Source organism: Centruroides vittatus, unplaced genomic scaffold, assembly GCF_030686945.1.
Source record: "Centruroides vittatus isolate TY-2023 unplaced genomic scaffold, ASM3068694v2 scaffold_946, whole genome shotgun sequence".
Lineage (NCBI taxonomy): Eukaryota > Metazoa > Arthropoda > Arachnida > Scorpiones > Buthidae > Centruroides > Centruroides vittatus.
Window position 1 is genome coordinate 635,669 of NW_027122723.1, and position 27,529 is coordinate 663,197.

The 27,529-nt window shown below is 31.8% G+C and overlaps 2 protein-coding genes and 1 long non-coding RNA gene across 3 annotated transcripts; all 3 read left to right on the forward strand.

Moving 5' to 3' along the window:
* The first annotated feature begins 1,681 nt into the window (after positions 1-1,681).
* On the forward strand, positions 1,682-18,560 carry LOC136990608 (transcription termination factor 5, mitochondrial-like). The gene is made up of 3 exons (XM_067289002.1): positions 1,682-2,209; positions 10,541-10,889; positions 17,679-18,560. Exons 1-3 carry the CDS (start codon positions 1,761-1,763, stop codon positions 18,507-18,509), a joined length of 1,629 nt encoding a protein of 542 aa, XP_067145103.1. The 5' UTR covers positions 1,682-1,760; the 3' UTR covers positions 18,510-18,560.
* A 3,751-nt stretch (positions 18,561-22,311) lies between these two features.
* LOC136990620 (nucleolar protein 58-like) lies at positions 22,312-23,307 on the forward strand. The gene has a single exon (XM_067289016.1). It carries the CDS (start codon positions 22,312-22,314, stop codon positions 23,305-23,307), a length of 996 nt encoding a protein of 331 aa, XP_067145117.1.
* A 3,422-nt stretch (positions 23,308-26,729) lies between these two features.
* LOC136990574 (uncharacterized) lies at positions 26,730-27,248 on the forward strand. The gene is made up of 2 exons (XR_010883078.1): positions 26,730-26,814; positions 27,041-27,248. It is a non-coding gene; the product is annotated as an uncharacterized lncRNA (long non-coding RNA).
* The last annotated feature ends 281 nt before the right edge of the window (positions 27,249-27,529 follow it).

The following is a 27,529-nucleotide window of genomic DNA, read 5'->3' on the forward strand; positions in this document are numbered from 1 at the left end:
ATAATTCTTTTCCTGCACATATTTACTAGTGAAGCGGTGATAGAAATTTGAACACCTGTGAGTTGTCTTTTTTACTCCGGTGTTTGCGATAAATGAGAAATCTGCATTATTTAATATTAAAACAAAATTATTGTTTATTTAAACAATAACTTAAGATTTGTCACGTATATAGGACGAGTGCAATCCTTTATCCATTTTGGCACTTTAATTTCTACATAGGAACCCATCTGTTAAGAAGCAGAGACGAAGGACACGTTCCGCACCACATTTCGGTTTTCAATCTGTAAAAGTACGTGTAACTACGATCAATTCGTTCAATTTAAAATAAAAAATATTAAGCTATTTCTTAATTTCGAATTCTTGCTAATCCTAAATTGTGTTTCGAAAGATTTGCATACAGAAATCCGCACAAATTGTACGATAATATAAAATTACCGAGCAATCATTTTTTCTGACATAGCAAGTTTTAATAATATTTTTAATTTATTTAATTTAAAATATATGCTCTCCATCTCGAATAACTAGTTTCTTGCCCTCGTACTTCATACTTTCCTTATAGCGAGAGTCGTGCCCGCCATTTATCTCACTCATTTCGGGAGAAAAAGTGTGAATTGAAGTATCGTATAGTTAATCGAGGCCTCCCGCCTTCGTGTGTTTCATACCTCGTCCCAATATTCATCCGTGTCACTCCGTTCTCGAGATGAAGGAAGGACAGACAATTGGAATTTATAGGTCTACAATTTTTTAAAATTATAGCCCAATAATAGAAAACAGGAGCAGTAGCGTAACTAGAAATGATATTGGAGACCCGAATTACAACGCGAAAACATATATTTACCCCCATACCAGTGGCGTGCCGTGACATTTGATGATAGGGAAGCTGTGTTTCTGTAAGAAGCCGACTTACAGGGGCAATCAATTTACACGTTTTACATGAATTTAAATTTTTTGCCGACGTAACAATAAAACTCTGACAAATTGTTGCGAGCAGTCGATTATTGTTATTGCGAACGATCACATTTTCTGTTCGTTAAGGGTGCGTTCTTTTATTCCTCCGCGTAACTCCGCGCGAGCGACATCCATTTAAAAATTCCAGCGAAACGCGTTCTTAAATTCCTGTCGGAGTGTGCGCCGTCGAACGGCAAAAACGGCCGCTTGTCATTTATTTCAAGCGTTTTTCTGGGTTTTGCATCATTTTTAGCGACTTTATTTGTAAGTTCAGAGTACAAACTTTATAAATTTAGGTGTTTTTGAACATTGTTAAGGAGACAAAGAAGTTTCATGAAATGATGACACCGACGATATACGATATTTTTTAAGTGATATTTATTGGGAATATATTGTCAATTTTACTGTCCACTTAACAGAGGTTTGGAGAATTGGAATACGATTTTTAAAAAAGTTTCGTTGTCCACAGAAGGCAGAAATTTAATCAACATAAAAATAAATAAATTAAACATGACATAAAGCGGCTGTCGTATTCAATAGGCAGAAAAGCTTATCGAATCGTAATCGAATTTAACAAATCGTAAAGTCAAGTAAAGTGTATTTATCATAAACGGCAAATAAATTATTATTTAGTAATGATTTAAAAGAAAAAGTTACGAAAATACAATTAAATTATGTATTAAATTTCAATAATTATTTATTTTTTTCGGAAGAGGGCGCTGTCGTATTTCGTCCATGCCAACACGGATGTTGACACGTGAGTGGAGTGTTATCAATGACGAAGTATAATAATCACACGAAATAGAGAAGAAATGAACTATATTGTATATAATAAGAATTTAATAAGAAGGATATATTGTTTTTCTTATTGTATAAGAAGATACATGTTATCTGTTCGCACATCACCATGTGATAAATGTGGTTACCCAACTTGCAAATGCAATGTAATAGGCAATTCTCAGTTACCAAGTTGTTTAGTTGAGGAATCACAGAAATCTGTAATGTGTTCATCAAAGCTTTCCGAACTGTTCGGTGGTTCTCCTGAATTTACAGTAAAACTCATCGCTAATAATACGAAAATATTAGACACTGATCCAAATAAAATTAAAAAGAATTTGATTTTCCTCAGACAATACTTTGAAGATTCTGATATTGCTGAGAATTCATCCCTGCTTCATTGGAAACTTTCATTAATTGAAGAAAAAATTAGAATTTTGGAAGAAGTTGGAATTATGAAAATAACCATTGACAGCATTATTAAGTAAGTGATAAATAAAATTGATATGTAATTAATAACAACTGCATAGCTTGATCATTGATTCTCAATGTATTGTTCAGGACCACTTATAGTCTGCAGACTGACTTACACATTTCTTCAAAATGCAATAATATGCTGTTTATCTGTAGAAAAGAGCATTTTCATCTACCATGTATCTCTTAGGTTACTGTACAGACAAAATATCTTGATGTATAATCTGTTATTATCTAAGATGATATTTATAGGATAAGAAGTGGACTAGGTCATAGGTGGTTTATAGTTTTTCTGTTACTTGCTTTAAATGGTCTGAAGATCAATGAGAACCACTGATCTAGATAATTAGTAGTAGTAATTCTGTTTTGGCTTCATTCACAAAGTTGTTAAGTAATATTTAAGAATAAATTATTAATGAGTCATAACAATATAAAGTAAATAAGTTATGACAAATTCATTTTAAAGCAAAAAAATATTTAATTCAAAGCAAATATATCTTATAACAACAAAAACAAAGAAAGTAACATTAAATATAACAGAATAAATGAAAAGTTTCAAGTGTTCTAAAAACTTTTGTCCACTTGATTTTTTAAACAAATAAACTTACATTTGAACATGCCTCACTTTGGAATTTTGCCAACTTACTTATAATAATAATCTAATATGTAGCCCAAAAAACAAATTTCAAAAATAAATTGTTTTTCAGATACAAGTGTTCTAAAAACTTTTGGCCAGCAGTGTATATTTTACATCATAATTTCCAGTTTGTATTGTTTCTTAGGATGCATTTACTTCTGAGCTAATTTTACTGTCAGCACGCTTAGCCTGTATACTTTCAACTGAGTGCCATGCTCATTGGTGTTTACTTTAGGGCTATGTGACGTCATGTTTAGCGAAATTGGTAAGCTCGGAGTGCTAGCTAGTTTGTTGTTGAGCTTTGCGCTAATTCAGTATGGCTGCTCCCATGAAAAAATTATTTTCTGTACAAAGTAACGAAAATGGAATTATTTTTGGAAAAGTAATGGCAGAAAGTATTTTTATTGGTAAATTTCAATTATTTGTAATATAAAATGTTTACAATGATCTTTTTTTATTGTGTAAGGTTCAATAACTTTAGATGACTTTTTCATAAATAGAGTTAATGTGAAAAAATTAAGTTTGATTCGTTGTTTATGATTAAAAGTGAAGTACCTTACAAGCATTTGAAATCTTCAGAAGTGTTATGTTCAGAGCATTAAATAAATCATAAAGAAATGAACATTAATAATAATCCAAAATTACATAAGTTTGTATACTTGAATGAATTTTCACTTACATACAGGAAATGACTTCTCAAGAAATTGTATCATTTGAATAGTTTGTAATGAGAAAATGGTAAACTTATATGATGACAGAGTAATACTTATTTTTATTGAAATAAGCTGCTGCTTCTTCAGTTGATGCCTTAATAGCCATATGTTTTTCATCAATAGAGCCTCTAATTCCAGGAAAACCAGATTTGGTATAAAAAATTCCATTATCCTTACATCATCCTGCTCTGTGATGGCCAAGAGATTATTTTTTCATTTTCATTTAACATTAACTTGTAAGAGAGAATTAACAAACTTATTTAAAATATTTCACACAGTCTGTCTACACATTAAAATGATTGCCAATACCCTTAAAGGAAAGAAAGAAAGAAAAAAGAAAAAAAATTTTGTATTTAATATCAATTATTTGTTAATTTTGAACTCAGTTTAGTTACACCATAAAAGAATATCACATCCACTCACTGGGTACAACAGTTGCATTAAAAAGCTGCTTTTGAGGAGACACAGTGTCTTCCAGAGAAAGTAATTTTTCTGTCTAAAATTGGGCTTATTACTTTCAAAACATTCTCTTGTAAGTCTAAAGTGCTGTTTAAAATCGGTTGGATTATAAAAAGGTAGTCTTTTCAATAAAAGTTTCTATCTTTTTTATTTGACCTTACTTTTCTTTTTCTCTTTCATTTTTTCTACAATTATATCCACAATATAAGATCATCCTCGTTCGATTCGAAATCAAGTAGTACTATCTGTAATATAACATTTAAAATAGCAGTTTTGACAATATTATTTGCAGGAAACTTCCATATTTCTTGTTAGCATTCACGTTTACTTTTGAACTGAACATGTAAACAAGAATACACATGTTAATGACATCACTTCTGGTGTTCAGAAGTAGCACTATTAGCTCAGAAGTAAACACACCCTTAAAGAACACTTTGTTTATCCATTTGAAAATGACACTATCAACAATCTATTAATTTTTTTTATTAAGATGCTAAATGAATCAATGGGTTATTACTTTTATGGTATTTCTTACCATAAAAGTAAGAAATACCATAAATTCATTCATTCAGAAATATCCATTCATTCATTCATTCAGAAAACTGAAAGATGAGAGGAAATGGAAAAAAAAAACAAATTATCTTGGTTAAATGAAAATTGGTTGACATGTAAAAATATGACTAAGATTTCCTCAGTTAAAGATCTTGAAAAAGGAATTAATTCATTCTAACATAATGTAATTCAAAAATTTTGGATTTTTAACCTTATTTTATAATTAAAGGGTTTGACAAGTTTATTGACAATCTTGCATCAAAATATCTGGCCCAGTCATCCAACATTGTCAGCAAAGCTGAAACAAATTGGATGGTCTTAATTATAGGGTATCTAAAATAATAGGCAGTTAAGCATAAAATTTAATAGTACAGTTAATTCAAAAATAGTTTTTTATTTCCATACAAATGTGACAGCATGTAGGCCATATATTAATGTGTTTAAAGACATTGTTATTACTAACCAAATATCAAACAGCATTTTAAAATACTTAATGAACTATTAATACACCTTCTGTTGCTGAGAAAAGTTCATTAAACAAAACACAAACATTTTCAACCTAATACAATAAGCCATCTTCAGATATAACTGAATTTGAATGCTTTCTCGAAAAATTTAACATTTTAAAAAAGCAAACAAAAAGTGTTTGAATTCAGTTACATCTGAAGATAGCCTATTGTATTAGGTTGAAAACATTTGTGTTTTGTTTAATAAATATTTCTCAGTAACAGGTGTATTGATAGTTCATTATGTAGTAATTACATTATTTAAAAGTGAGTTGGTTAAATGCCAAAAAATAATCACTTTTTCAAGAAGTCATTTTTGTTTATTGTTTATCAAGATCTTTTTGAGTTCTTTAAAACCTAGCTTTAGGATTCATAGCATTGTTTGATAATTTAAGGCTCACTTCTTTACTTTTACAACTAAGGAAAGGGAAATCTCTGCTCACCTTCCTAGCTTTCATACAATAGGATAGATCTTGATGTATTATGTATGTTCTATAAGCGTACATAAAATAACTTTATTTTTTTTATTCAGTATACTAATTAAATAAACTCTTATTTTATTGTTATCTTATAATCTTTCCATATCATTCTTATAAAAATTATTAAATTATCTAAATATTAAGCATACAGTAAGACCCTGTTTAATGTGGGGGATGCGTTCCTAGACGACAAAGCGCTAAATGAAACAGCGTTAAATGAGATCACTTTAACATAGAGTAAATAGGGAAAGGGAAACATGCAACCAAAAAAAATTTTTTTACTTTAATTTTAAGTTATTTTTATATTAATTTGTATAATAATATATCTAATAATATAAGCCATTGATCACATATTTGTATATCTGTAATGGTATGCCTAAAATGCCTACTAGGGGTGCCCTAGCGATGATTTTAAATTAACAATATATTATTTTCTATTTCTTTCGAAGACACAATGTAGTGACGTAAACTTAAACACTGGGCGAATTTTTCATCCTTTTTATTCGGTTGGAACGCTTTTTTATTACATAACGCGTTTCGGGCCGATGCCCCTCTTCAGCCAACTTCTAAATCCTGGTAAGAGCTTGTATACCGTTAAAAGCTGGTCCGTACCTCATTCGGTAGTTTAGACGGATGTAATAGTCCAAGGGTACGAATCTTTTATCCTTTGTTGGTATTTGTTGTCTTGGTATTGGGCCATGTTCTTCTCTTAGGTGATGATATTCGCCGTTTCAATAATAATATTTTAGTTCTATCTTGAGGAAACCGTGTTTTGTATTTTCGTTTCTTTTCTTTTCTTTCGAAGACACAATGTAGTGACGTAAACTTAAACACTGGGCGAATTTTTCATCCTTTTTATTCGGTTGGAACGCTTTTTTATTACATAACGCGTTTCGGGCCGATGCCCCTCTTCAGCCAACTTCTAAATCCTGGTAAGAGCTTGTATACCGTTAAAAGCTGGTCCGTACCTCATTCGGTAGTTTAGACGGATGTAATAGTCCAAGGGTACGAATCTTTTATCCTTTGTTGGTATTTGTTGTCTTGGTATTGGGCCATGTTCTTCTCTTAGGTGATGATATTCGCCGTTTCAATAATAATATTTTAGTTCTATCTTGAGGAAACCGTGTTTTGTATTTTCGTTTCTTTTCTTTTCTTTCGAAGACACAATGTAGTGACGTAAACTTAAACACTGGGCGAATTTTTCATCCTTTTTATTCGGTTGGAACGCTTTTTTATTACATAACGCGTTTCGGGCCGATGCCCCTCTTCAGCCAACTTCTAAATCCTGGTAAGAGCTTGTATACCGTTAAAAGCTGGTCCGTACCTCATTCGGTAGTTTAGACGGATGTAATAGTCCAAGGGTACGAATCTTTTATCCTTTGTTGGTATTTGTTGTCTTGGTATTGGGCCATGTTCTTCTCTTAGGTGATGATATTCGCCGTTTCAATAATAATATTTTAGTTCTATCTTGAGGAAACCGTGTTTTGTATTTTCGTTTCTTTTCTTTTCTTTCGAAGACACAATGTAGTGACGTAAACTTAAACACTGGGCGAATTTTTCATCCTTTTTATTCGGTTGGAACGCTTTTTTATTACATAACGCGTTTCGGGCCGATGCCCCTCTTCAGCCAACTTCTAAATCCTGGTAAGAGCTTGTATACCGTTAAAAGCTGGTCCGTACCTCATTCGGTAGTTTAGACGGATGTAATAGTCCAAGGGTACGAATCTTTTATCCTTTGTTGGTATTTGTTGTCTTGGTATTGGGCCATGTTCTTCTCTTAGGTGATGATATTCGCCGTTTCAATAATAATATTTTAGTTCTATCTTGAGGAAACCGTGTTTTGTATTTTCGTTTCTTTTCTTTTCTTTCGAAGACACAATGTAGTGACGTAAACTTAAACACTGGGCGAATTTTTCATCCTTTTTATTCGGTTGGAACGCTTTTTTATTACATAACGCGTTTCGGGCCGATGCCCCTCTTCAGCCAACTTCTAAATCCTGGTAAGAGCTTGTATACCGTTAAAAGCTGGTCCGTACCTCATTCGGTAGTTTAGACGGATGTAATAGTCCAAGGGTACGAATCTTTTATCCTTTGTTGGTATTTGTTGTCTTGGTATTGGGCCATGTTCTTCTCTTAGGTGATGATATTCGCCGTTTCAATAATAATATTTTAGTTCTATCTTGAGGAAACCGTGTTTTGTATTTTCGTTTCTTTTCTTTTCTTTCGAAGACACAATGTAGTGACGTAAACTTAAACACTGGGCGAATTTTTCATCCTTTTTATTCGGTTGGAACGCTTTTTTATTACATAACGCGTTTCGGGCCGATGAGGTACGGACCAGCTTTTAACGGTATACAAGCTCTTACCAGGATTTAGAAGTTGGCTGAAGAGGGGCATCGGCCCGAAACGCGTTATGTAATAAAAAAGCGTTCCAACCGAATAAAAAGGATGAAAAATTCGCCCAGTGTTTAAGTTTACGTCACTACATTGTGTCTTCGAAAGAAAAGAAAAGAAACGAAAATACAAAACACGGTTTCCTCAAGATAGAACTAAAATATTATTATTGAAACGGCGAATATCATCACCTAAGAGAAGAACATGGCCCAATACCAAGACAACAAATACCAACAAAGGATAAAAGATTCGTACCCTTGGACTATTACATCCGTCTAAACTACCGAATGAGGTACGGACCAGCTTTTAACGGTATACAAGCTCTTACCAGGATTTAGAAGTTGGCTGAAGAGGGGCATCGGCCCGAAACGCGTTATGTAATAAAAAAGCGTTCCAACCGAATAAAAAGGATGAAAAATTCGCCCAGTGTTTAAGTTTACGTCACTACATTGTGTCTTCGAAAGAAAAGAAAAGAAACGAAAATACAAAACACGGTTTCCTCAAGATAGAACTAAAATATTATTATTGAAACGGCGAATATCATCACCTAAGAGAAGAACATGGCCCAATACCAAGACAACAAATACCAACAAAGGATAAAAGATTCGTACCCTTGGACTATTACATCCGTCTAAACTACCGAATGAGGTACGGACCAGCTTTTAACGGTATACAAGCTCTTACCAGGATTTAGAAGTTGGCTGAAGAGGGGCATCGGCCCGAAACGCGTTATGTAATAAAAAAGCGTTCCAACCGAATAAAAAGGATGAAAAATTCGCCCAGTGTTTAAGTTTACGTCACTACATTGTGTCTTCGAAAGAAAAGAAAAGAAACGAAAATACAAAACACGGTTTCCTCAAGATAGAACTAACAATATATTATTTTTATTTGTAATAGGAATTTATTATCGATATGAATTTATTAATTATACCACGGAATGACACCGCTGCTGCTAGAACGCCCTTCCCGTGATAGGAGAAGGTTAAGGATTACTCTCTCCCTGTGGGGGAAGGGTATTTATTTCCCTCCCTGTGAGGATGAAAATTCCCCCACAGGAAGGGGAAAAATCCCCCATTGATATGAAAACATTTCCCATTGATATGAATTTATTATTTATATCACAGAATAACACCACTGCTGTTAGAACGCCCAGTAGGGGGTGGCCCGAGCTACTAGTGTTAAATAACACACAAACATATGCACACAGAAATGTAAAGTTCATTTTTTGTGGCGAAGATCTTGACTTTTCTGAAATTCTTGTCTTTTGTGATAAAGTTGTGTAGTTTCATTTGTAGTTTTTTTCTTTCCTTAAGCAAATGTTGGTGGTGGAAGATCGCATCCAAAACACCTCGTTTTGCTTTTACACTCCTTTCAAAATCTGGATCATTCACTACAATTTGATCAATGCTTTCGGTTATCGATACCTAAGAAATTTGTAGCAAGTTCTTTGGGGTCTTCGTTTTCAGAATCTCTGTTTTCCAGTTCTACACAAATTCCTTGTTCTGCCAGTTCTCAAAGGTTGTCATTGGTAAGGCTCTCACCAGAAACCTGCTGTAACTCCTCAGTATCCTGCTCATTTACATCTCCTAGTCCTGCTTTATCGATTAGGTGGGGTTTGGTCAACCTAACGATACGATAGGCTCTTCTCGTTGAGAATTCTTGGATACCTTCAGCCATAACTTCTACACTACGTTCATGCATTTATCAGTTAATTCTTGCCAAGCGAAGTCGATATTGCATATAGCATCCATGATATATTTTTTTTCAAAATTGCACCAAACAAACGTAGATTTAAAGAAAGTACACCATTTTGCCACCTTTTGCTGATTGGTTCGTGTTCATAAATAGTCATATAATATATGAATTAACGAAAGACCGCGATAATTTAAATCAGCGTAAATTTTGAGCTTTTATTTAGGCTTCGAGCAGACCGCGTTATATCAAATCAGCGTTAAGCGGGGTCTTACTGTACATTATTTTAACTTATTACACTTGTTCTATGTATTGTGTAAATTTTTCATCTTCTGAAGACAGAATTATTTAATTTTGAAAATACCGTATTTTAAGATAATTTTTATTGTTATTTATATTTATAAGATGAAGAAGAATTATTTAATATGAAATGTTTCTCATGTCATTTGAATATATATAAGGTTTTATTATTCATGATCAAATACTCTAAATCAGCATTTCTCAACCTAGGGGTCATGGTGATATTAAAGGGGGGGTCGTGAAACAATAATGAAATCATTTTATGAGAAAAAATCATTTATTGTAAACTTATAAATATTTTAATTACAATAAGTATACATGTAAAGAAAAGAAATTAATGTGATGGTTGCATTTGTTTACATTTATAATTACAGTCAAAATTCAACTAGTAATAGTAGGGTTTACTGTTATTATTCCTTTGGGTGGGGGTTGCAAAATATTAATTTTATTTATATTTACCATTTGGGGAGTCGCAGAGCTAAGAAGGTTGAGAATCGCTGCTCTAAATTATGAATTAATGACATTTAAAATTACTTAAATGTTTTAATAAATTTATACTGTTTCAAATAGATACTATGAAATTTCTAATTTATTTTAAAATTATTTTAGGTATTCATACATAATGAAACAAAAGATGAAATATTTAAAAGAAGAACGTTTGATACATCGTTCTTCAAGAGACGAAATCATCAAAAACATGGTAAATGAATTGAGTGCACCAGAAGAACTTTTTCATTCGATAAGAAAAAAATTATCTTTAAAAAAAATAAACATTACTCCTGCCAAAGATATTAGAGCTATTGTTTTAAAAGCTTACTTAACACAAAGATTGAATTGCAATGAAAATGATATTGAGAAAATCTGTACAAAATATAGTACAATTTTTCCAAAAAGTTGTTTCGTTATAAAATCTACATTGGATATATTATTGAACCAGTTTTATTTCCAAACTTCAAAGGTAAACGAATTAAATTTTTCTTTTCTAAAATTTGAATATTTATAAATATGTTATTGTTATTTTCTATCTCAGTTAAATTGTCTGTTAAAGCTGAAAAAAGTCAAATCAAACACTATTTATTGTTAAAAATCGAATACATATAGTCAAATATGTTTTCTTATATAATAATTTATTATATAAAAATAAGAATTTAAAATATCATTGTTCTTGTTTTGTTATCCATGCATGATGCAACACTGCTCACAACCAGTGCATGTGCCATGCAATGTGAAGCCAAATGATACACACACAATGCTGTTCATTGGTTATATTTGATTACAAAAGTTAAGGTATTTAAACAGATGTTAATAAGTCTGTTTTGTTGTCCTATCATTTTACACACTAGACCACAAAAGTCTTAAAAGAAAGTTTATCCATATGGATAACAAAAGAGAAATTAGTAAGTTTGTTTTGTTATTCCATCTATTTGCATGCTATACTACAGGAAAATTTTCCAAAATGAATAAGAAAATAGATGTTAATGAGTTTATTTTGTTATACTATATATTTACAGTATACACATTTAAGTACAGGCGACTGATTGCATATTACACTTTATGAACAAACCGTAAGAAACAGTGTCAGTTTGACTACCAACTGACACCAATCAACTCCATTTTGGATAAATACAATATTTTAATCTGACAATGCTGTACAGGTCAGAGAAACAAACTAACTTCAACAACTAAACAATGTTATCTACGTTAACTACAGCATTAACAAGTTCAACTTTGTCAAAGTTAAAACAGACTTCTTTCTGATAAATTACTTTTGACTTAAAATTAAAGAACCAATTTGCAATTTACAAAGTCAAAGTTACAGTAAAACAGAATATATATTGGTTATAATTAAACAAAGAAGAATGTAAGAAGTACTTATTGTTCAAAAGCCTTCATTTTCACCATTTTGGTTTCCTCTCTCATCATGCTCATCATCAATGGAAAAAGGAATATTTACATAAAACTCTAATTAACATCATATGGTGTTTATTAGCCAAACTACTTGTAATTTTGAAAGTTGTCAAATAGCAAAGAAAACAAATAAATGGAAATTGCATAAAGAACATTAAAATAAATTTGAAATATTTTAAATTGAGATTTTTTAAAGTAATGAAAAGTAACTAAATATCGTATTCAGCTCTTTAAAATCTAAATGAATCATCAAACACGAATATTGGGTCGAAAACGTAATGTTCATTTTATAAACATTTCTCAGCATCGTGTGTTTGATGATTCATTTAGTAATGAAAAGTCTAAACTGAAGCTTAGCATTGCATAGTTTAGCTTCAGAATATATGGGATAACATTTACATCTGTTTTGGTATCTATTTTGGTACATTTTTTCTGTTTTTAAATCATCATTTCATATATTATTTCAAAGTATGCCTACCCAAAAATATCTTGCTCCCTTTTTTTTTTTTTAAATCTCTGAATGCAAATCCTTTTCCCAAGATTTTATATCGGAATGAACAGATTAAAGAAAGCCTGTGCTCCCATAAGTACTGAAACCAAAGTGTGTGCATGTGCTAATCATCCTAGTGTCACATGGCACATGAAACAGTTACAACTTTGTCACATCACTCAGTGATAACAAAACAGAAGAACATCAAAATATGTTTTTTTTAAAGTCACAAGAAAAATTACAAGTGAAGTCTTTTCTGGCATAACTTATTTATAATCTTATATCAAAGATATGATAAAATAATTTATATAACTGAGTTGCTTAAATCTTCTTGTTTTACAAGGTTTCAATAGAAAATTTAATTTATTTATAAATTTTCATCTTTAAATTTTTATTCATTTGCATTTTCAGTTTATAAATACAAATATTTACTTGCAAGATTGTTTATCTTTCATAGAATGCATTTCACGATTATCGTTCATTCTTCGGCCATGGTTTTAATCTGTATTAACATTAAATTTTAAATTGTTATAAAGTATATTAAAATAAACCCATTTGTAAGCTTAGATTTTATGAATTGCAAACAATAATCATTATACACTTCTGCTGGGATGATAGACGGTAACTCGTTAGACTTGTGATGAACATCTGTGCCTGTTTTCAAAGCTGTAATGCTTGCCAACGCCTTGATCATCAGAAAAGGATTTAACATACAACAGGTGCTAGACATACGTGACGCCCTAACTTTCATCACCGAGCACAACTATTTCCTTTTCAACAAGAACATCTACTTGCAAAAGTGAGGAGTTCCTATGGGCTCCCCGCTATCGGCAGTTTGGCTGAGCTCATAATGAGAGAAATCGAGCGTAGAGTTTTCCAATCCCCTCTTGCCAACAGTTATCCGTCACTATATCTGCTCTATGTTGACGATATATTAATAATATGGGAGAATACAGAGGAGGAATTTCTCAAATTAGTGCAGCAACTAACAAGCATATACCCCACGATCGGTTTCACTTGGGAGAAAGAGCAGGATGAATCAATAACGTTCTTGGATTTGTGCATAAAAAAGTCGGTTGAGGGGCCGCAGTTTACAGTTTATACACTTCTATATAAAGTTTTTATATAATTTTTCTCAACAAACTAAAGCTTATTATTTTCATCTAATGGATATCTAAAACTAAATCATTTAATTTTTTTTCATTCAAAAATAATACTTAAAAATTATCTTGCTACTTACAAATATTTAATGCATAATTTACTTGCTTCTACTGTTTTTGTAAAAAGTTTTTGAACCCCTTAAGTCATACAAGAAATACTTTATTGTTGTGCTGTACCATAACATTCCAACTGTATTATTTGTAATTCATACTCCTAACTTTACAATTTTTATAGGCCTACTTGTTTCATTTGCATGCATTTGTATATCATCCATCTATTGAACTATTATTAAAACTTTTGTTTAAAATTATGTTTCGATTACCACTAATCATTCTGAAGTATTGAAAATTATGAATGAATCTAATTTGTACATGTAACTGTAATTTTCATGCTTAATTGTAAATATTTTTTGCTTCTTGTCTGGATTAATGCTTCTTGATGCAGCCCAGTGCTGGCTAATTGTATAGACTTATCACACCTTGTAGTCATAAAACAGTCAGAGATCAAGTTAAAAAATATACACTTTATTAATATAGGAAATGCATTTTGGACTCATAGCCCTCATCAGTCCAAACAGTATGCATAGATTACTAAAGTATTAATATTAAAAAATTATTTTTCAGTTATAATAGTATTTAAAATATATTTACTAGACATTTAAACAGTACCCATGAGTGAATTTTTTAGCATAACTTTATAATCTTGTTCTCAATGGAATCGTTAACCAAAGACCATACATTTACCTATTTAATTTTTATATACTGTATATCTCAGCAGATAAGACAATAGTTGAATCATAAAAAAAGGCCCTCAAAATTCATGGTCATCTTATATGACAGATACAAAAAATTAGATTGAAATTTATATAAATTAAAACCATTATAAAAAAAAAGATAATCTGTAATTATTTACTAGTAGAGAGTAGAGTATGTGCACAAAATAGAATAGCCCATAAGACGCATTTGTGAATAGTAAAGGTCATTACCCTGAATGCCGAATCAGCGCGAATGCTTGGAACAATTGCAAGGCAGTTGCCAGATGCAAGAAAATAAATTTGTTCATTTGAAAAATTACAAATAAGACATAATTCTGTATACGCTATACAGTATTATTATTCAGATGATGATCACTGATCTAAACTAAATTCTTAGGCCATTGATAGTTTGGAGGTCATCTTATAGGACAGATATAAACTAAAACTATAAAACTTCAACGAAAATTTATACCTCTTCTTATCCGAAGGTCGTCTTATCTGCCGAGATATACAGTATATAATTTATATTTACATAGATATTATAAATTAACTGATAATATCAAACTTTGTACTTTCTAAATAAGTCTAGTTAGATCACCAATAAAGCATAAATAAATAGAATTAATTTTATACAACAGTAGTAAAAAGACAGTAGAATAAAAAAATTTCTTCCTACTTGGGATGTTTCTACTTAGCTGTGCACAAGGATGAACAATTCAAATAAAAAGGAGGATTTCATGCTTAAATTTTGTTTAGTGAATGCAATGCTTGTAAAATATACACGTTCTTTGAATTTTCTTTCATATATAATATAATTGCTCTCTACTTACAATTATAAAGTTACTTATACACTTATAAATATTTTAATGGTTTACTTCCTCCTCTACATTGCTACATTCACATCCCTCTGGTCAATGCTAGAAATACTACTTACTACTACAGATAGTTTGTTTTGTTCCTTTTATGCCTTAATGTTACTATTAAATCATTTTTTATCAATATCAGTAAACTCCATTAATAGATAAACTGTATCTAGAATTTAAGAAGTTTAAAATATATTGTAAAAAATTATTATATTTTAATTAATTGTTTTTTTATGTAATTTTATTTCTTGTTGCTATTTTTATTAGGTCTTTTCAATATTTTGTTATATGAGGCAGCAGATATTATCCAAGCAACATTGCCTGTAATTTTTGAGATAAATAAATTTTTAAATTTTTTATTATTAATAGTATGATCTAAATCAAGGACGGGCAACCTTTTTCTATGTAAGGGCCATATTTGAAACTTTCGAACTGACACGGGCTGCACATAAGAAAATAGAAAAAAAATGTGGATAAATCACAAATATTTATTCATATATTCATAAATTAACATAGATATACTGTACTTAATGTGACTGCTGGAATTGATGCTTATGTAATATATCAGATGTATTTGGCTGAATATTTATCATCAAGGTTATAATGGTTATAGCAAGCTTTTATCGTACAAAACCATGTGTGTACCTCAAGGTCAGTCCAGCATCGAAAGTAATGCGAAGTTGAAAGTGGTTTTTGTATTTATTACTGTCCAGTTCTAAGTCTAAATTGTTTTTAAAATATTAATAATTTTCTAGTTCAAACATTTTTAATTTCAATTTTAGAAATTAATAGTAACATTTGTTATTAAACAGAAATTCTAACTTTGATATTTAAAATTTGAAATTACGCATGAAACATTCTATTTCCGTAAAATTTCAAATATTCTTTCTATAATTCGGATAAACCACAGTAGATTAATAGAATATGATTTACAAAAAAAACCAAAAAATTAAATGCAACGATTCAAAGCGTTCGTAAAACTTTACAGCTCTATATGAAGTGTCCAGTGAAGCCAGGTTGAATTACCAGATAGTCCTAGCAATTAGAGTTGGCCATTGGGTTGGTTTATTTTTGTGTCTTTAATGGGTGATAGAATTGTTTACAAATGCATATATACTCTCTTGGGCTTCATTTAGTCTTGAAAAGTGGTCAAGCACATATGGACAGTCTAAGAAAGTATATGTGCATTTGTAAACAATTCTATCACCCCTTAAAGATGCAGAAATAAACCAACTCAAGGGCCAATTCTAGTTGGGTCGAATATATATATGAAGCAGGCTCTTAGTATTTAGTACGATTACAGACAACTAGATGTCAGTATTCTAAATTTTTATTTTATATAGCATTATATTGTTTTGTAATATTTTGTGTAATGTGGGCCACAGGTTTCCCATCCCTGATCTAAATTATAATGTTCCCAAGACCAAATTTATCAAGAGTGCACTCATCTTGGATTTATATTTCTTTACTCTTTGTTTACCTACTCCTCCTCCACATGCTGACACTTCTTCCATTCTTTTATATACTGTACATTACATGTTGAACAGAGCTGACATTGAATATTTTGAACCAGGAGGACTAGAAACAATTCTAATAAAATAAAAATCAATTATATCTATATTTTAGTCTATCTTACAAGTTAATTTTGTTTAACTTATATATGTTTGCAAGATCAGTTTGAAATTTCACAGGTAAAACAATAAACAATTTGTTTTAAATGCTTTAGTGTTTTGAACATTTGTTTTAAAACACATAACCTTACCTGATAAAGCATGATTTGACAGATTTTTGAGAACTGAAAATTTTAAAAATTAACAATTAGCATTTGGCTCAAATTATTTGATATGTTCTTTATATTGTGATATACCTGAAAGCAATTTTTTTATGAAACAAGTATAAATTTCTGTGAGAATTAATTTTAGATTTGTAACACGAGCAACGTTGACTAAATATCAGATAAATAAATAAAAAATACCTGGAAATGGAAGAAACTAAATCATTTGCATACTTCTGTCATTTCCAATCATCAGGTAAAAGCAGTTTTCCTTTACAGATATGACCATTTATTAGAGGCTTCATCTACATATTTACTAACAGTCTAATAAAAGATTCTGTATTTGTAATGTGTCAAATACCATCAGCCATTTTTAATTGAAACCAGATATTTTTATTATCTTAACCTAGTTATGTTAATGTGATATTTCTTTTATGTAGATAATTTATCTTTTTTGTTACAGAATTACATTACTGCAGATTTTATTTTTATAAATTATTAATTTTGTAGTATAAAAATTAAATTTGTTATGTCAAAATATCTTAATAATCACATAACGACATTCAACAAGAAATATACATAACAATGAATACATAAATAGAAATATGCCCATTTGTTTTGCTTTTTTATTTTATTTTCATGGCTGTTCCAATGTTTCATGATGTATGTGTATATGGAAATGCAGCCTATGAAACAAATTCTTATTTTATTTATTTTTCTTTTAATCCAATGTAATTTTAAAGTTAATTGCTGAAAATATTTTCTTTTAAATAATTAGTTTTAATTTTTATTTTCAGATCATTTCCAATGGTTTTCTAATAACATTAAATCCTGAAAATTTGAAAAGTATCCTAGAAAATGTTCAATCTCTTGCTGGTTGGAATATAATGAAATGTGCAAGAAAGGCACCAAGGATTTTATGCTTGACTCCAGAAAAATTATTAGAAACAGATAAATATCTGAAGGAAAACAACTTTACCAATAGACAGTTACAAAATGGTTTATCAATTTATTCTCTGAACATTGATACAATCAAAGAGAGATTAAAAACAATCGATAAAGAAGTGGAACTTAACATGAGGAAATTTGCTCCGAAAATATTAACCGTTGTTCACTCTCACGATTTATTGTTAAGTCGTTTAAGACAATTGCAACAACGTGGTTTTCCGTCTATATCTTTGGGTATGTTGTTCCAGTCACCCGAAAAATTGGAACTAGATATCAAATATAACTGTAGTGTGGAAACCTGCCAATATTTATCAGTTCTGCTGGATAAAAGTGAAAATGAAATCAAACAAAAACTCTGTGAATATCCAAATGTAATATGGACTTCTTTGCAGAATGTTAAAAAAGTAACTAAATATTTAATGTCGAATGGCATTACAAAAGAACAGATATGGAATGGAATACACATTGTATTTTATTCTATTGATATTATAGAAAAACATTTTGAGAAACTTCCATATTATAATGAACTCCAACCATTTTCTTATTGGAAAAGTCAAAATAATTTATTACATCTACTTTTATATTATATAGAAAAAGAATCAGGATTTACAGTAGATAATATTAATATAGGTAAAAGTGAAAAGATGATGTTGAGGCACTTTACTGATCACTGTACATAGAGGGAGAATTTCCAGTTGTAGCATTTTATTGTTAAATCTTTAGGCCGCGACTCCACTAGCCGTAAAAGGGCCGTAAAACCCCTCACCGTAAAAGCTTTTAATCACGTGACCATGATATTTTACGCCTGAGCAGGTCGTAAAACAACGTAAAAGCGAGTTGAGCAGTGTTCAACTCGCTTTTACGTTGGTTTTACGACCTGCTCAGGCGTAAAATATCATGGTCACGTGATTAAAAGCTTTTACGGTGAGGGGTTTTACGGCCCTTTTACGGCTAGTGGAGTCGCGGCCTTACACTAAAAATAGTTTATTTTCGTGATAACACTGAATACAATTTTAAAAAGAAAATATTTGTGTGTGTAGAATTTAATGTTAATTATGTTATAAATTAAAATAAATTACAACAGTCTTATATTAAAATAGAATTCATTAACCCGAATACAAATAGCATACAGGACGGTTTCATACGCATCAATTGTCTTCGCATTTTTCACCGGATGCTCGCCCTCTGGTGTTTAAAAACAAAACTATTCTATCTGGGTCGTTTGATTAATTCTTGTGTATTATCAGCAGTAAATATGAATAACAATAGAAAAAGCAAAGGTTTCTGTTGCGTTCCAAATTGCAATTTCAAAGATTTACGGGAGCCTAATATAAGTTTTCGTCTATTCTCACACGAAAAACAGATGATTATTCGGAAATCGGTCGGTTATATTTATGAGCTTCTCCGAATTGTGAAAGAGTGAATTAGACTTAAGAATTGGCAGTTTCCCGATTGTCCAACTTTACACGAACAAGTTATGCTGTCAATTTTAAAAGATATTTTCTTAAAGTTAAAATGCCAGTTATTTTGTGTGGGACACAGGGTCGGATTTAAGCATTTCGAAGCCTTAAGCTGAATGTAAGTCCCCTTACCAACCCTTCACAATTTTAGAAGTCAATCATAAAAAGAAAAAAATTAAATCAGACTATCTCTCTGATTCAATACGGTTATTGGAAGAAAAAGATGTGAGGTTTCACTAGTCTTCTGTTTTATAACTGAATTTAATTAAATTTTTATACCCATTCCTTTAAAAATCTTTTTTAAAATTGGTTTTATCATTTTTTTTAAAAAAAAGACCTTACGTTAATTCTTAGAAAAAAAATTAACGAAATACTACACAAAATAAAAAGTAAAGTATGTTTTGTTGGTTTGTAAAAAAATGTTTATTACAAAATTCGACTTTAATTTTTTTTTTTTTTTTTTTTTTTGTTTGTACAAATGTTTGAGGCTCCTTGAAAGTCGAAGCCTAAGCAACAATTTACATAGCTTTTTACTTGTAAATCTAACCCTGATAGGACAATGTCAAAGCTGATGTTTTTAACACAAAGGGCACAAATATGCATAGAACGATCTCGCTTACTTGCTTCGATACCACATAAAGGCGTATCCCGCTAGCAATAATTGTTCTGCTACTATAAAATTTCTCGATAAACAGCTACAAGCAGCATATATCATTATATCGGGCAGTAATATATGATTAATTTTACATTACTAGTTACAAGCGACCCAGATAAAGTAGCCATTTTGTAAAAATTCAGCGCCCTCTATAGTTCATGAAAAACGCGAATAGCAGGTGTGCCGTATGCATCTTATACCTTTTTTTTTCTTTTTTTTTTTTGCTGTTTCCAATAAAAGATCTCCAGGAAGGCAATCTCCTTGATGCCTTTGCCCATGGTCGCGTTGCCACATATGAACCAAACCACCCATGAAAATTTCCTCACGTTGCTCGCCCATATTCATTTCCGGTTCCCTCAGAGTAGGCGGGCAATGCCGGACATCTTGATCTTCCTCGACCATCTGGTTTCTTTCTTTACGATTTAAACAATACTGATATAATAATAAACGATTTTAACAATTGTGACAATTTCATTGTGAATTAAGAGCTTGTTGGCCAATTTTCTAGATTGGAGCTTCAAACTCTTACAGGTTCGATATTCTTTTCTTAATAGTTAAATAAATACTAAGCTCAATTTCGTATAAAAGAACTTGAAATTAAAGTATACCGTATTTTCCGGCGTATAAGACTACTCCCGACTTTTACACTTAAAATATAGAGTTTGGGATATATTCGCCCTATAAGACAACCCCGACTTTTGAGAAGATTTTCCTGGGTTAAAAAGTCGTGTTATACGCCGGAAAATACGGTATTTAAAATTGAAAAAGGTAACGTTTCATAATAAAAATAGCAATAAAATGCAATAACTTTGTGTTTAGTTAAATCAGACTTCATTTTTAATTGGATAACTTTTCAATATAAAAAATTTGTATATTATAGCACAAAATTAAATGTTTAAATTTTGAGTTTAGTGTATATCACATTGTATCGCATAAATAGCAGATAAAACCCCTAAATTCCTTGTTATGGGTTTGCGCCTCGCGAACGGCTGGCTAAATGGAGTTTTCGGGTTTTCTTTACGTCTGCAGCACAGAGGAATCTGCCCGTAGAATAGAAAGTCCTTCAGCGAGGACTTTCTATGGGCAAATCGTTCACATGTCGCGTTACCTTCTATAAACAAACAAAATTATTCCCATAAATATTACAGAAACAGTTATGTACGATTTAAAGCATACAGTATATAGAAAACAAGTACCGCGTGTCTTATAAAAAGATAATAAAGACTACAATTTTAGTAAAAGCATTTTCAGTGATATTCAAATAACTGCTCCTTTTAGATTTGTATTGGGTTTTTTTTTTAAAGTAACATTATAAATATTATTAGCATCTTAGGCAAGGATGCACAAACAGATCAGCTACACTTAAAGCCAGCCACGAGTTGCTCAACTTTCCCGGCAACATTTAAAATTTTGGTGGCGCAATCTGTTATCATACATTATTTTAAAAGTTTTTATATTTTAACTATTATAAAATGGCAAAAGGTTTAATTTGGAGGATAGCGATGAGTTTTATAAAAAAAATTGTAAATGCCAATAACGAGTAAAATCGTCATTAAGTCCTACTCTACTGGAGATACACACGAACGCCATTATCTCTTCACCCCATCGACCTTTAGTCACGAAAATTTAATAGCATTAATCCCTCTAATAAACAAACCTCCCTGCAAAATTTCAAAATTTTCGACAAAAAGCACAAGCGTTATTAATTAAGCTTCAAAGAGGGTGGACGGCCGGATGGCCGAGCGGTCAAGGTGGCAGCCTACCGCTCTGGGGGACCCGGGATCGAATCCGAACGGGTCGAATAATCCCCAGGAATTTTTCGGGGGGTGGTCCGTTCGGATATGTCGGGCCCCGTCCCTCACCACCCGGTCGCCCCATTGTGGGCCTGGCCGAACCCATAATGGGCCTACTAAAAAGAGGCCCTCTTAGTGCCCACAGGGCGGAAAGAGTTAAAAAAAAAAAAAAAAAACATCCATACATACAGAAGTTATTCCAGAAATTTTTGCATTTCTCGACGTTTCAAGGTGTCCTGAGTCTAAAAATGTATAAATTATGAATAAAAGTAATATAGAAATATAAGAAAATATAAATATAATGTTATAAAACAATAACAAAAATTATTCAGCCATAAAATTTTATCCAATTACGATATTTTTATTCTATTCTATGGGCAACGCCTGGTATTTGACAAGTGTTGATTTAAATTTAACTTATCTGTATACGAACTTCTTAAAGGTCTTAGTTATATAATAATTTTTAAAATTCATAGGTCTAAAGTCACAAAAGGCAAACAACGCTATTGATATTTCGATACCCAAGTAATTAGAATAATGTGTTTATATAGAAGGACTTAAAATTTATCGTGAAATGGATAAACCTAAACGAAAGCGTTCTTCAAGAATCTCTTTAAAGAAGCAATTAAGCAGGCGGTCTGTGATCGAAGCAGAAAGAATAAATACGACTTTGGCGTTAGTGCCTTTCTTGTATGTAGATACAGAAGAAGAGAAATTATATTCCGAGACAGAAATTCAAGATGAGAACACGTCACAAAAAGCTATATATTCCATAGAAAAGCAGTCTGCGAGTGGTTACAATCCATCTGAAAATATTGTAACGTTTGACGAACATCAAAGTGATGAAGATAACCGAAAGAAAAGTGATGGAAAACGTGAAAGTATTAAAAGAGGTAGAATGAAACGAAAGATGACTGACGATGTTGAAAGCCGTGAAAGAAAGAAAGAGCGAGGAAAGAAAAAAGTTAGACAGAAAACTGAGAAATACAGCAAAGCTATTGATGATATGGATAATGTTAAATATGATGAAGAGAAAAGTGAGAAATGTGGTGAGGACGAAAAGGATAAGCCGAGATATTACGAAGAGGGAAGAGAGAAATGTGATGAAGATGACATAAAAAATAAAATAGATGTATCTAGTATAGAAAAAAATATGTATAAAGATAAAAGTCAAGTTGATAGTGATGTAAGTGATCATTTAACAGTTGATAGAAGCTCTGTAGAATCTGAAACAACTGAAACATGTGTCAAAGAAAAGCATCGGAAAAAAATTAAAAGAAAATTGGATGAAGATTTACAGATATCAATACATAAACAGGCACGGAAAATTAAAGATGAGAAAACATCTCAAACAAAAGAATATTCGTCTGCTGGAAAGAGTTCAAAAATACCTCGCAGAAAAAGTTCAAAATATAGTCGTAGAGGTTCCCGAATATCGACTGATTCAACGGGATACAATAAGGATACCTACGAAAATATTAATACAGCTATTGCATTGATTCCTTACTTTTGCATTGAAGAATCTTCCGAAATAAGAGAAGAAAATACTGAAAGTAAAAATGACAAATAAAAACAACTCTATGTGAATTCACATGGCTTCATAAAACTTCATGAATTTTTAACAATTTTAATAAATTTAAATATGTTTTGTTTTAATGATATTTTATTCATTTTAATTACTGACAGTGTTTCTTTATTTTTCTATTGTTTTTCAAAAGTCTTATTCGTATTAAATTTTTATTAAATAGGCTTATGGTTACCGTATTTTCATGTATTCCAGATAAATTGTTTTACATAAAAATTTACTTTTCTTCCAACTTTTGCTGTTTTAAAGTAAAATTTGTAACAAATTCAACATTTGTAATACCTTTCTTACAAATAATAGCGTCAAAGTGAAACACGTAATAACACAGTTACGTGTTTTATGAAATATACATGTTAAAACAACTAATTTAGGATGCAAATTATTGTATAATGCAAAAGATTCTAATCAGGGCCGGATTTACATAAGGGCATTTCGGGCCTGTGTCCAGGGCTCCCACAATATAGGGGCCCCACAAAACTAAAAAAAATTATGTTTAAACATAATTTTTTTTCTATTACAGCGACAGCCTAGAGTGGCCTAATCATGAGAGCCACAGGCAGAGAAAACCAAACCCGGGAAAAAACCTATGAAACATCGGAAAATTTCGGGAAAAAATTTCACACAGGTATTTTTCAGTTAAATTAAAATAAATAGTTTACACAATAAAATATATGTATGTTTACAATATCCTTATTTTTAAATGAAATTTACAACTTCCTAGTTGAAATCTAATTGAAAGTACAGTATTTTGTGTAAATTTTCTAAATCATCAAATTTGCCTACTCTTAAAGGAGAGCCCCCACTGTATATGTGCCCAGGGCCCCCTGATTGTTAAATCTGGCACTGATTCTAATAACAGACCTTGTTATAGTACTGCCTGTTAGGCTGGATGCCGAGCGGTTAAGGCATATATTTTATTTTATTATTTTTTTTTTTCTCCAGGTATGTATTCTTGTTTCCTTCCCAAATCTCTATTATCATAGTATTTGTTTTTTTTCAGACTGTTCAACAGGCGCAAAAAACAGCAATTTTCGTAAACATTTATTGAATAATTTACAATATTTTTTTAATTTGATGAATTTACTTTGAATACCTAATTACAAGAATAATCTCCCAAGTAAGGCGATAACCTTAAAATCGGCATCAATTACTGCGTTGCTTTTTACATAAGTGCTCTACATAAGTACTACATACGTATAATTTACATATTATTCTAAAAAAATTGCAATTTTGACGGTCATTTTCGCGTTCTTTACCCCAAAATACATTATAAACGGTGTTATAAAGTATAATATAAAGCTATAACTTTCGCGTTATAGCTTCATGGGCTAAGCGGCCGGATGGCCGAGCGGTCAAGGTTAGCAGCCTACCGCCCTGGGGGACCCGGGATCGAATCCGAACGGGTCGAGAAATCCCCAGGAATTTTTCGGGGGGTGGTCCGTCCGGATATGTCGGTCCCCGTCCCTCACCACCCGGCCGCCCCATTGTGGGCCTGGCCGAACCCATAATGGGCTTGCTATAAGAGGCCCTCTTAGTGCCCACTGGGCGGTAAGAGTTACAAAAAAAAAAAAAAAAAAAAAAAAAAGCTTCATGGGCTAAGACGAATTTGCATTAAGTGGCTCCATGGACGGCCGGATGGCCGAGCGGTAAAGGTGGCAGCCTACCGCTCTGGGGGACCCGGGATCGAATCCGAACGGGTCGAATAATCCCCAGGAATTTTTCGGGGGGTGGTCCGTTCGGATATGTCGGGCCCCGTCCCTCACCACCCGGTCGCCCCATTGTGGGCCTGGCCGAACCCATAATGGGCCTACTAAAAGAGGCCCTCTTAGTGCCCACAGGGCGGAAAGAGTTTAAAAAAAAAAAAAAAAAAAAAAAAAAAAAAAAAAAAAAAAGTGGCTTCCATGTACCGGTACACTGTTGACTCGAGATATTTTCTTCGGGGAATGTTTTTGGGAAAAATATTTTCTTATAAAAGATTGGTTTGGAGCCACCTTTTGGTCAGGGCCCCAAGCAGTTGCTTATTCTTGTCGATAAGATAAAGCCGTGGTCACACTATGCGATAGCCGCACAGGCGACCGCAACTGCAACAAGCGCGAGTCGCGCGCGTCTTCTCGTGGTCACACATTGTTCGTTGACGTTGCAACTTGGAAACACGTGACTCTATAATAAACCAATAAAATTACAGTAGCTTGTTTTTGTCTACTTTCGTGTGTTTACCGACATTTTACGTTCTACTTCAGAGTATTTACGGAATTTTAGCCACTTATTAAAATGGCAAGCAGTTCCTTTTCTGGAATGAATAAAAGAAAAAAGGCGCTAATTTTTTTAGAGCTGGCGAGAATATACGAAGAGAAAAATAAGAAAAAACGTTCATGCTGGGTTAAAGCTTGGCGAAATGAAAATCAACGGGCTAAACAATCGTGCTTTCACCAGCTGATGAATGAATTAAGGCTTTCGGATGCCGTAGGTTATAGGGATATATCCCTATAACCACGGCATCCGAACCTTATTCATTCATCCGTATGAATACAATACTTATATATAATTTAGGCGAAACGTTTCGTAGTTTGGCATATCAATTTAGAGTGGCCCATAATTCGATATCAGTCATTATCCCAGAAGTTTTGGATGCTCTTTATCAATCTTATAAAAGTGAATATTTGAGGGTAAGTGTTGTTTAGAGGAAAGCTTGAATGATTTAATTCATTTATAATCGATATATTTTTTTCTTTTATATAAGCATTTATTTTATTCAATTGTATATTATTAAAAGTAATCAAACTTTTTAAAATAAATCTAACAATAACTTTTATAAATTCAGATTTGATTTATATCAAATATAGCATTTAAATGTACTGAAACTGAGTTAATACAAATGTTATAATCAAGATATGTTGACAAATATACAACACAAAGTATGACGTGGCACAAAGACGTTTTCTGATTGGATCCGCGTTTGCAACCGTCGCGAGTAGAACAAACTTTTTGTTTCTAGTTGCGGTTGCAGTCGCCCGCGCGGCTAGAAATCGAATAGTGTGACCAGGGCTTAAGGCGCCACTCTGAAAACCATCGTAAATGCAGATATTTAGGCTGCAATTTGAAAAAATTGGAGGCCTATAAATTCCCATTGTCGTCGTTTTTTTGGTCTGTTCGACTCTCTTTCCTTAAACTCGAGAGCAGAGTTAGTTAGATGAAAGACGAGACTAGATATGAAACATTATGTGCAGGATGCTGCGATTAATTTAAAAAAAAAAAAAAAATTCACAATATCAAATATTTGAAGATAACAACTTTGGCTAATTTCTGGCGGTTTTAAGATGTGTTTGTTTAGTAACTATAAATATTTTGGCAACACTGTTTAGGTCATTAGATATGTATATAAACACGTGTGAGGTTTACAGAAATCATTTCGTTGAACTTGTAGCTTTCACTGACTGTCGTTTCCTATCGAGAAGTTTAGGAAACGTGATCCGTTATCATCGGCGAGATGAGGTAACTTTTGTGGTTAATTATATCATATTTTAAAGCAAAAATTTATTAAAATTGTGAATGTAGTTTTAATACAGTATATATTCTTATGATGATAATTAATTTTCTGATTTTTTTAAAAATTGATTACTTTAATCACCAAGATCGCTGATTATTTATTACTACTTTTAAATTGTGTTTATTTTATTTATAATTGTATTGAAATGAATTTTTCTTTTTTGTTTGACAGGAAAATGGCTTCACGTCTTGAAAAGGCTCGAAAACATTCTTTACAGGTCAACAAATTCTTAAACGTATTTTGTAGGTAAAAATTACTTTTGTCTTTTGTGTGTATTAACACAAAAACAAAAGTGACTTGTCCATACAGGTTGTACTCTGCAAAATATTTGCTGTAAAAAATTTTAAGTTACAAATAAATGGTAAAATAAAGAAGCAAATGCATTTATTTATTTAGAGAAGGGTTTAGTCACATATATTGTATAGTCAAAGAAAGCAGTTGATAGTATAGCAGAGATGGTTAATAGAGGTGGAAGAATGGAGATCTGAATACCAAGCTGGGTTCCATATACAGAAAAAATGGTTAGAGTAGCTCATGCAAGATTTGGTGGTTATGAGGAATATTATAAGGCTGTATAAAGTAATGATTGTGTGGTTATATACAGTGGTAAATTACAGAAGAAATGTGATAAGTTTGAGAATGCCTTGTGGACCTTGTTAC